The sequence below is a fragment of the Condylura cristata genome, unplaced genomic scaffold (genome assembly GCF_000260355.1).
Source record: "Condylura cristata isolate star-nosed mole 26May11 unplaced genomic scaffold, ConCri1.0 scaffold00031, whole genome shotgun sequence".
In the NCBI taxonomy this organism is placed as follows: Eukaryota; Metazoa; Chordata; class Mammalia; order Eulipotyphla; family Talpidae; genus Condylura; species Condylura cristata.
Window position 1 is genome coordinate 9,040,553 of NW_004567132.1, and position 12,030 is coordinate 9,052,582.

The 12,030-nt window shown below is 34.7% G+C and overlaps 1 protein-coding gene across 2 annotated transcripts in view; it reads right to left on the reverse strand.

Annotated features, from left to right (window-relative positions):
* Positions 1-12,030, reverse strand: part of VPS54 (vacuolar protein sorting 54 homolog (S. cerevisiae)) — a 74,660-nt gene that overhangs the window by 17,460 nt on the left and 45,170 nt on the right. For both annotated transcript variants that reach the window (XM_004691446.2, XM_004691445.2), the window contains exons 12-15: positions 10,293-10,633; positions 3,668-3,797; positions 2,600-2,781; positions 1,901-2,013 (exon numbers count right to left, since the gene is read on the reverse strand). In XM_004691446.2, coding sequence (XP_004691503.1) covers positions 1,901-2,013; positions 2,600-2,781; positions 3,668-3,797; positions 10,293-10,633 — 766 coding nt within the window. The remainder of the gene's footprint in view (positions 1-1,900; positions 2,014-2,599; positions 2,782-3,667; positions 3,798-10,292; positions 10,634-12,030) is intronic.

Below are 12,030 nucleotides of genomic sequence, written 5' to 3' on the forward strand. Positions count from 1 at the left end.
ATACCTGTCCTCACACTCTTCTCTCTTACTACAGTGGTAGAAAAGATAGCCTCATTCTTTAACTCCAGATTCAACTCCAGGGGCCTTGCTCCACAATCATTTTTTCACTCTTATTCTAATTAATTTTTTTTCTAGTTATATTAAGCATAAAAATAATTCAACTTTTCCTACCTTAAAACCATCCTCTTACCTCCCTTAGTGGATTAAGTGATCTAATTTCTCTTAAAAATAGAGCTCCACTTCATCACTCACTTTTCCTTCACATCATACTTGTTAAAAGTAGGTTGTATTTGTCTACTCTTCCTCACCTTTTGAGTTATTTATCGCTGAACTACTCTGACTATGTGCCACTGAATTACCAAGATTACAAATGATCTCCTATATGTCAAACTCCAGTGTTCATCACTTAGTCTTTCTCTAATAGTGCAATTATATTTTGTACAAATATAAAGTATATAACTTTAAAATATTTCTATGTAAATACTAACCTTTCAATAAAGACATAAAATTTGAAAATGCAACTACCTCCATTAAAAGCATTTAAGAACTTCATAATTTCAAATATGGCATTACAGGATGAGTTCTACGTAAGTTTGCATTATTGCATGACAATTTCACTCTAACCAGTATACAAAAAATACCTTAAACACTGCATTTCTTTCATTTGGAACCCACCAGCATTTGACAGTAATTATAATTCTCTCTTTTAATTTTTCATGTCTGTGCTCCTCTAGATTTCTTCCTAACTCTCTATCCTTTTACTTCTTAGTGTCTTTCAAAGTTTTCTTTTTCTATGTTATTTTATATTTTGGTTTTCTTTAACATATCATTACTACTATACTTGTGGTTGCTAATATATTTTTTTCAATGGATTTTGCTCTTTTAAAGCAGAATTATAACTATATCTCAATATATGATGCAGAGTACAAGCTCACTAGTGCTCAATGAATGGATACGTGTGTCTAGTTACAGTGATTAAGAACATATCTCAATTCTTCCCTTAGACTCAGAAGTGAAATATGGGAGATTCATTTTTAATCCTTTGAGAAACCTCTGTTTTCCATAGGGGCTAGACCAGCCTACATTTGCACCAAGATTTCTTTTTCTCTAATTTCTTATAAACACTTGTTTTTGGTCTTTTTGATATGGGCCATTCTCACACATGGGTAGTTTTCTCATTGGGGTTTGACTTGTTTTCCCTGACAGTCTAAGTGATGATAAACATCCTGTGATGTGCCTGTTGGCCATCTGTGTATCTTCTTTGAAGAACACATAAATACTAGTTCAAATGGAAACATGACTCCCATCTGCACTGCAGCAAAATTTACAAAGTAGCCAAGCTATGGGAAACAACCTAAGTGCCCAAATACAGATGAAGGGATCAGGAAGATATGGTATATACAGAGAGTAAAATACTACTTAGCTATCAAGAAAGATAAACCCTTGCTATTTGCAAATACAGATGGAGCTGCAAGGGATTAGGCCAAGGGAAATAAGTCAAAGTAGAAAGACAAATACCAAATGTATTTGTTACTTCCATGTGGGATACAGAGAAACCAAAAATAGGATCAGATAAAGTCAAAAGTAAGAACTAACCCTAGAAAGGTGACTACAGAACTGAGATTACTGGGGAAGTGAGAAGATGGAGGAGAGGAGCCAGAGAAAAGTGAGGAGGGAGCATAATGGACTATGATGATAACTACAGGGGTATTGGTGGTGAGTGTGGTATGGTAACAATGCCTGGCAACACCTGGAGGAGGGGAGATCCTATATTTCTAATACAAAAATAATGAGGTAAAACAATGTTACCTCAATAAAAAAACAAAAAAGGAAAATAAATATTATGGCAACAACAATTAAAAAAAAATTGGAAGAAATTTTATTTAAAAAATACACATACCTCCTGATTTTTTTTCAGGTAAAGCAATCTTTCCATTTGAGATGGAGTCAACAAGATCCTGGAATTCTGCAGGAACATCAGCTTGCTTCCAGCGCTCATTGTCTAAGAGGAGGCTAAAGGTATAAAGAAAAGTATAAAGAAAGGAAGGCAAACTTCAATAATACTTCAATACCACCTTCCTTGGTAGAAGAGGAAAAATTGAGTGAGTACATAGGACTTCGTTTTTTGTTTGATTTTTTTTTTAGTAACCACAAAGACTACATGTATCTTGATTAAACTCAAGTAGAGTTCATGCAACAGAAAGCAGTTTTTAAATCATAATGGCCATATCACTTATTAGTGCTTAACATCTTAGTAAATTAAAATCATTCATAAACAGTACAAATACTTTCATAAAAGCTTTCCCTTTTAATATCTCTTAACCTACGGAAGAAAAGTGGTGAAACAGAATTTACGTTGGGTGGGATGGAAAGCCAATCTACTGAGGACTTCTTGAAAAGTACGTTCATAAAAATAAACATTTTGGCCCCATTTCAAAAGCTAAGAAATATGATTTTAATTCTACAATCTGCCTTTGTTAAAAAAATGTCAGAGGCTTTAGATAGCGAATCAACTAAGTTTTCTTCTTTTAAATATATATATGTGTATTTTACAAGGAAAAGGAAAAATAATTTAAAAATGGAATAAAGACAATGATACCTGAGTTTGGTTTTTCTCTCTTCATGAAACCTATTTACAAATTTGTTAGCTTGACTCTGAAGCGCTCCAAGTAATGACATGCTTTTTCTTCCACAGATCTGTTCAGTGTCTGAAATGAACGTTTCTATTACTCTAGAAAGTGCTATGAATTCTGTAGAATTTAGCTTCTCAAGAAAACCATCCTAAATTTTAAAAAGACAAAAGTCATGAGAGTTAACAGCAAATGTGGATTTTTTATAAAACCAACTTAGCTGAGCAAATTTATTATATATTTTATGATATGTCATATGATTATCTTAATTCACTTTAAAAGTTATTTAAAATGAAAATTCTCAATAATTTAGTCTAAGAATTTGAACATAAATGCATAAGATGTCTAAATTTAATTCTGACCCTTTTATAATGTATTAGCTCAAATAAATCCAGGTCATGGCTTCTGTGGTAGCACAAGGGGTTAAGTCTCAGCTACCTCCAGTCACTGCAGCATGAACTGACTTCCAGCCAGGTTGGTGACTGACATGTGCAGCAGACTCTCCTGTCTTACCTGATGCTCCCCTCATTGTATTTCAGTGAATCTGCCTGTTCTGCTCCCCATTCTGTCTCTGGTGAATCCTCTCAGCCCCTCCTTCCCCCCACCCCCCACACCTCTGCTCTATACCCCAGTAATCAAAAATAAAGATATGACTCCAGGTCATACTATACAATTTTCACAATTCTTGAGTTCAACTAACTTTAGTAATACATTGTTTGGCTAATTATACACACACTTATGTATATGTATGTATGTGTGTGTATATATACACACACACACACATAAAGCAGTACAGTCATTTCAAATTAAATATTAAAGTATTATGTTTCAAAATAAATCCTTTAATTATTCATTTGTAAAGACTATTAGTTTCCTATTTCTTTTATTTGAACTATTTTACATTTCAACCAGGCCAGAACTATTAGCCTATATGTTAAAAATAAAATATGCATATGGGAACACAGGGACCTGCAAGGATTAGTTCCAGATCTTCAGAGTAATTATACTATGTATAAAATTTTATCATAATAGCTAACCTTTGCTCTTGACATGAGAAATTTAACAGCTCGATCATGACATATATCTGAGGCACTAAACAATAGCTCCTGGATATTATTTGCCAGTTTTCCCAGCTCTAAGTCAGTTAATTTCATGTCTTCACTGACCCTGAAAGTGATGAGAAGAGATTAAGTCAGGGAAACTTGTGAACACATTATTCCCCATATATAACATATCAAAATACAAAAAGCTATAAAATTCACATTTCAGAAAAATTCTGTTGTATCATACACTTTAGCTTTTGTTGCAAAGAATCACTTAAAGAAATTCAATTAATATTTTACCCTGATCTTACAAAAGAATTTTCTCTCTCTGCACAGTGTTCTTAATAGTTTAGACTCTAATTGAATATACTGCAAAAACTAAGCAAAACCTCTTAATTTTGGTACAAGGAGGTTATGCAAAGGTGCCTCACTGACACAACAGCAAGAGGAAGAAAGGGAAGTTACTTCATGACAAACAGGTCCATTTTCCACTTGTAATTATGAATAGTTGTTAATGTTCAAGTGAACTGAACTAATATTTCCTAAGTATTTACTATGTTTAAGTGCTATACACAGGAGAGAATACAACAGGTTGCTGCCCTCAAGGAATTTATAGTAGAACAGTTGTTATAAGAAGTAATATAATTTTCCAGTTCTGAAAAGCAAATATAAGACATTTTATTTTAATACATTGTCATCCTGACTCATTATAAAGATGTTTCCATGTTTAGAATTCAGCTTATTGTTACCATGAGCCACAGTAAATGTATTAGCATTACTCTTCTACTACCTTTCAGTTGAATTCAAATAACTTCTAAACATATTACAAAGAATCTGCATGTATAAAAATCAGAGGTAAACTATTCCTCCTAGATTAAAGTATGAAAATAACTGTATTATACATTGCTCTTCAGAAATACAACATAACTAATTTACTAATAACTTCAAATAACAGAGGAATTCATAGTTGTAAAGTGCTGTCAGAAATATCTTGCTTTTCACACTCTAAGACAGATACATACATATCTAATTATAGACAAGAAAACTGAATCTTTAAAGTTTAAGTGATCGACCCAAGGTAACAAGATTATAAGGATGGGACTCTATTATTCTAGATTTCTAACCTCTAAGCTTCCTCTATTTACTCTATTTCCAGAGCTATTTCAATACTACCTCCTACAAAACTGTATGCTTGAATTTCTTTCTTTCTTTTTAATATCCAAAAGGGTAGGTTTCTTATACAAGGAAGAGGCACTTACAGAGAAGGAGTTAGGAAGAGTTGCTCTGAAAGAGGCAGGTTTGATAAAAGACATGCCTGCACAGGCACAGGTGGTCAGGAGATCGTCCTTTTGCTTAAATATCACAGCTTTAATTTACTATTGAACTAAAATATTATTTTCTGAAGAATTTCTAAAAATTGACAGCATTTAACAGAAAGATTAAGAATTTGAAATTCATGGCAGCGTGTTGTTACCAATTTACAAAGATAAAAACAGAAATCATCAAATAAAAAGTGTAGAGTGAGGGGCCTCCGTGGTGATGCAACAGGTTGAAAGCACAGCATTGTGAAGATTGCTTCAGCCACTTCAGCATGAGTTCAAACCTGGCCCGGGAGGTGACCCACATGGCATGGCAGACCTCTCCTGACCCACCCACTGCTCCCCTCAGCAGTACACTTTGTTCATCTGCCTGTGTAAATTTTGTTATGCGATTTTTACAACATATTTTTAAAATTATAATAAAGATTTTAATGACAAATTTTTAATTCTTTTCATTATTTTTCTTTTTCCATTTCCTGCATAGAACATTATCCATTCCTGCATTTTAATAAACTTATTAACACTACAGCTTACACTGACAAGAAGCTAAGGAAAATAAGGAAAAGATATCACTAACAAAGATAAAATGAATAGATTTTCAATTCCTTAGACTCTCTCCTGACCTTCTGGGATATAGGAGGAATATAAAGGACCTAGGAAAAAACCAAAAATTAAACAGGCAACTATATACCAGTGATATTCTGCAGGGGAAGGAGTGGGAACAAGGAAAAGGTGAATTTGTGGTGGAATTCTCTGGGGACTATATCTGAGAAGCAAACATTGTACAAAAACAAACAATGATGTAAAATATATACAAAAATAAATTGTGTTAATGAAGCAAAAAAAAAAAAAGATCTGAGGCATACAGGGGGAGGTGAAGGGGTTAAAATGGGAGGGAAGAGCACAAGGGACTATGGTCATGGTTCATGGGTAACGTGGTGGTGGACATTAATCTCCCTCTCACCTGAGGAGAAAAATCAAATATTGTACAAAAATGAACAACAGTATAAGAAAAAATGAAAATTTGATTAGTTAAAAAAAAAAGATAAAATGTCAGATATCATGTCAGGCAGCTGTATCCATGACATAATTATATACTACAAAAACACTTGGCACAGAAATAGCCAGAACCCCAGGGTAAGAAAGAACTAGTTTGGGTCACATGTATAAAATACTCCACTAAGTCACTGCCCCTTTGGGCTGGGAAATATCCAAGAATAAATATGCCTATAAAGCATAGAAAGAAACATCTAGAGAAGCTTAAAAGGTGAGTCACAATGGATGGGGGAGGAGAGAAGTAAAAATTGAGATTTCATCTGATTTGAAGGCATTTCAAATGGTATCGTTACTGGGTAACCCTGATATGAAACGGGTTGCCTGCCTGAGGGTCCTCACCCATGCACCTAAAAGGGACTTTATAAATGCAACTAGGTACATACAAAAAGGTTAATAACAGGTTTATTTGCAAAAGAAGGGCAAATGAAGAAAAAATAATAACTCAGGGAGAAAGAGAGGAATATAAATTGGTGAATTCATCCTAACAGTTCCACTCAGCCGGAATCCCAACAACACACTGAAAGCCAGCATAAAACCAAGAGACCCCGAAGGCCCTCAAGTCTTATTTTATATCAACCTGACTGTTTAACTCCACCCTCGCATGCCAGCAGCAATCCTTCCTTCAGTGATGATGACATTATAGGGTTTGTAGTTCTTGGTGTCTTGGATATCTCTGGTCTGAAGTGGGGGCGGAATCCATAAAATCTATTTGTGGAATTTGTTCAGGACATCCTTCCTACCCCAACTCCCCCTCCCCCACAGTATGACAGACTGCTGGTTATTTTTCAATATATGTTCTCTTGTCTGCCACAGTTAATTCTTTTAGCTGGAAGCCGGAAATAAGCCAAAGATTCTACTTCTCAAGCTTCCCTTCCAGCTAAATACAGAGCCCACTTTTGATGTGAAAATATTCTGGCCACTAAAATGTAGATGGAAATAAGTGCAATTCTGGATTGTGCTCTTAAAAGTAAAAGATAAAGTATACACAAATATGTGCAGGCAACCGAAAACTAATGAATCTAAAATGTGTATGGATTTGCAACAGGCCAAAAACAGTCAATACTACCTGGAAAACTAGTTGGAGAAATTACTCTATCACAATTTTTTATGGTACTAGTGCAAAGAGAGTGCAGAAACAGTCACACAGATTTGAATATTTCATTTAAGGTAAAAGTGGCATTATATGAAGCAGTGGATAAGACTGTCTTTTCAATAAATGGTGAGGTCAGAAAGAGATTCTTAACCCTATACTGCTTATAAAACCAAATCCAAATGTATTCTAAAAGTCTAATTATGAAAAGGACAGCAAGAAAGACTCTAGAACATAAGAAAATACTATCCAAGACTTTGGGTAGGGTAAAATTTTCAAATTTGGACATACAAAACAATGAGTCATAGATTATATTAAAATCAACAACTTTTGTTCAGATTCCAGTAAGAGATTGAAAAGTCAACCTACATAGTGAGAGACGATATCTACATATGTATATCTGAAAAATGGCTTTTGCTGAGATTACACAAAGAACTCCAACTGACAAATAAGAAGCAAAAAAAAAAAAAAAAAAAAAAAAACCTAACACAGAAATGGGCATAAGACTTAAATATGCATTTCAAGAACAGAATACACAATCTATATGAAAAGCCAATCATATGAAAAGTGCTATCTTACCAATCATCAGGTTAATAAAAATTGAAACTACTATATATTCCTGTAACATACCCATTAAAATGGCCCAGACATAAAAAGAATGACAATATAAAGAATAAATGTTAAGTGACAACTCTCTAATATTGCACTGGGTTGTAATGAATACAGTAGTTTGGGGAATTATTTGGCATTAGTTAAACTGACCTTTCACACAGTTAATTAATTCCCAGCTCTATATTCAACAGAAATGCCTCTTTTTAAAAAGAATAATAAAAATATTTATTTATTTATGCATACAGAACCGGGGTAGAGGCTAGAGGTAAAGGGGTGGTGAGAGGATTTACCAGAGACAAAGTGGGGGGCAGAACAGGCAGACTAAGGGGAGCAGCAGATGAGACAGGAGAGGTCTGCTGCGCCATGTGGAGCCACAATTTAGAAAATACCACAAAGTTGAGTAAAAGAAATTAGAGGTAAATAACTTTACTCCATTACAAACCTTAAAAACAAAAAATGTCCAGTATATGTAAATGATTCCCTTAGGGACAAAGTAAGAACATAGTGGCAAGAGGGACTTTAGAGAGTTAGTAATCTATTTCTTAAGCTGGGCGGTGATTATACCAGGTGTCCACTTTGTGATAATTATGCAGAATATTTATAATTTCTGCATTGTGCCATAAGTGCATTACATTCTAATTAAAATGTTAAAGCAAAACATAAAAGGCAGATTGGGTATCAGCTCTTTGTCCTTTCCTTCTGCTGTTTTAGATGCAAACGAGAAGCAGAAGTTTCCTTAGTTTAGATGGAAGCTACACTGAAGATAGCAGACCTCTCTTCTCCACTCTAGATCTCCCATATGTGAGTTGTTACTTGAGAGAAACAAAATTACACTTTCTGTAAGCTACTGCACTTTCATTTATGCTTTTAAATAGCATTTTCAGACTGTCTTCTTAACTAGCAGATGTGAAAGTACTAGCCTGAACACATACATATTTTATTAATATTTAGGTCAATGTTTTCTCCTTTGTGTGAAAAGATGATAGTGTATCTGACTTCACCTCTTAACAGCAACCTTTATAAGCTCCTGAGTGATAAAGCTAACTTAAATAAACATCAACAAAAGGACTAACTTCTTGTTATTCTTAACAATAACTAAACCCAAACTATAATCTTAAGCCAGAAGATGTTACTAACTTTGTTCAGTATTTATTCAATCTAAACAGGAGATTTTGGAATAACTGGTGAATTTTTGAATAGGGACTATATATCAAATTAATGGCTATATATTAGACACTATTAATGTTACTGGTATTTCCTTATTACAGTAGCAAATTGGGGTTACTTACAAGAGTGTTCTTGTATTTAGGAAATATACATTGAAATATTTGGGGGTGATATGATAACATATCTGCAAACTATTATCAAATGATTCAGAAAAAGAGATGAACATAAGAGACAAAGTAAGGGAGACAGAAACAATAATAAGAGGAAGACAAAATGAGGGCAGTGTGATAAACTAACTGGGTGAATGAATGATGAGTGATATAACAGAGTTTTTAGCACTATTCTGAAAATATGTCTATAAATTTGAATTTCAAAAAGTAATGTTTAAAAAGATGGTGTGATTGACTTGAAAATGTATGATGTTGATACAATAAAATCTTTAAAATCAAACAATCCATTCACAAAGGTGATAAAATAGAAGTAAGAAAATAATGAAGGAAAAAATGACCTGAGTTCTAGTTTAAGTTCTGCCACTAATGATTTAAAAGATAAATCTAAACCCTGTTGGGGGTGGGGGAGGGGAGGGAAGGATTTAATTAAATGATACCTTTCTAGATTTAAATTCTGCAAGTCTCAATTTTTTTTCAATGATCATCTATTTATCTTCCACACATTTTTGTAATTTTACACTTCAAAAAATTAACTTCTGTTAAATTACATTCAAGTCCAAAGTTTACAAGGTTTTCCAATAAAAATGGATAATCAGGCCCTCCCTGGTGGCACATAAGGTTAAAGCACAGTACTGAAGCTGAAGCCACTTCAGCATGAGTTCGATCCCTACTCCAGAGGTGACCTACATGGATCAGCATATCTCTCCTGATCCGCCTGCTGGTCCCCTCAGCAGTGTACTTCATTGATCTGCCTGTTCTGCTCCCCACTGTCTCTGGTGAGTCCTCTCAATGCCTTTGCACCTCTGGCTTGTACCCCAGTTCTTTATTCATAAATAAGTAAATCTTTTTAAAAAATGGATAATCAGGCCCTCTCTGGTGGCGCAGCGGGTTAAAGCACAGCACTGAGAATCTGAAGCCACTTCCGCATGAGTTCAATTCTCGCCTGCCCCGGAGGTGACCACATGGCAGACCTCTCCTGACCCGCCCGCTGCTCCCCTCAGCAGTGTACTTCATGGATCTGCCTGTTCTGCTCCCCACTCTGTCTCTGGTGAAGCCTCTCACCGGCCCTGAGCCTCTGGCCTGTACCCCAGTTCTTATGTGCAAATAAATAAATCTTTAAAAAAAAAAATGGATAATCAATCTCCTGAAAGTATTAATAGACTGATTCAAAATCACCTTACACTGGCAGCAGCCATCATACTCACATAATATCCACACCTCCTGGAGTAGCAGAAGATGACGTCTGTTCTTTGCTGGATGAAGAATCAGTAGTACATTCTGGTTCAGAAACGGAATCACTACTGCAGGGCTCACTATTTGGAGATGCATTTCTTTGAGAGGTAGTATCAACTGCGATAGGAGCTAATTCACCCTCAATGAATGCATCACTTATAAACATGCCTTCATGGATTAAATAAGCCACCTCTGTGTCCAGTGAATTATCTTTTGTAGCATTCTTCTGTTGTGAAATCTCCTCCAGTTCTTTAGTCCTTTGGTTTTTGTCAAGAACTGAGAGAACAACACTGTGAATAATATTTAGTGTTGCCTACAAGAAAACAGGATACATTTTTTAAAAGGTTTAAAGTATCTTGCATCTAAAGTTCCCAAAAGTGAATCTGTGAATGTATTTTTAATATCTTCTAAATGAGTTATGGTCATACTTATCAGAATTGCTACTGATCTTTTACTGTAATGTAAAGGTCACTCGTAAAAAAGAATACTCAAGAGAAATGGGTCCCCTAAAGTTTAGGGGAAAAGTTCTATGTAGTCATTAATTTTGTAACTAGAAAGCATCCTTAAATACATTGCATAACTTCTTTAAAAGGTTGCACTAAACATTAACACTACCTTGCTTGTCAGAGAATCATATTCATTACTGTGCCTTTTTAAAAGGAAAAGAATTCATATTCCTTACCATGTCTAGCCCTAATATGTATTTCATCTTGTGTCTATTTCTCACTCACTCGTTACTCTCCAGGTATTCTGGTTTTCTGTTCTAACATTCCTCTCTTCCTATCTCATTACCTGAAATCATGTTCATTTTGATGTTGGCATACACATTAACTTCTTATCACTCAGTTTTTTGTACAAATGTCACTTCCACAAGGAGGTTCTCTCTGACTCTTCTCTCAGAACTCCATAGCATTACTCATTCTTATCACTATGTGTTAATATTTTTAACTCTGGGTCTCTTTCCACTAGAATGTCAACTCCATGACATACTATAATCCTAATGCCTTGAGTAGTGGTTAACACACAGCAGGTACTCAAATACTACAGCATGCAAAGGAATGAAACAAGACTACTATTTTATATCATATACAAAAATCAAATCAAATCAAAATGGATAAAAGACTTGGAGATAATACCTGAAACCATAAAATACATGGAAGACAGGCAAAACCTTCATAACATAAGTTTTAGAGGTATCTTTATAGATGCGTTCCCAAGAGCAAAGAAAACAAAAAGAGAATATAAGCAATTGGGACAAAATCAAACTACAAGCTTCTGCATAGCAATACAGATTGTAATGAAAACAGAGACACCTTGCTGAATGGGAGAAAATATCTACACACCATACATATGACAAGGGACAGAAACAACCTAACTGTGTAAAACCAGATGAGTAGATCAAGAAAATGTGGCATAAATACATAATGGAATACTATGCAGTGTTTAAAAACAAACAAACAAACAAAAAAAAAAAAACGTGTCATTTGCAGCAATATGCATAGAGCTAGAAGAGGTAATGCTAAGAGAAGCAAGTTAGACAGAAAAAGAAATACCAGATGGTACCACTTATATGTGGGATATAAAAAAACCAAAAAAAGGGTAAGACAAACACAAATACTAAACCCTTGAAAGATGACCATGAAGCTGAGGCACCCTAAGGGAGAAATGGAGTAGTAGGGATGATAAGAGGGACAGCACAACAAACTATGG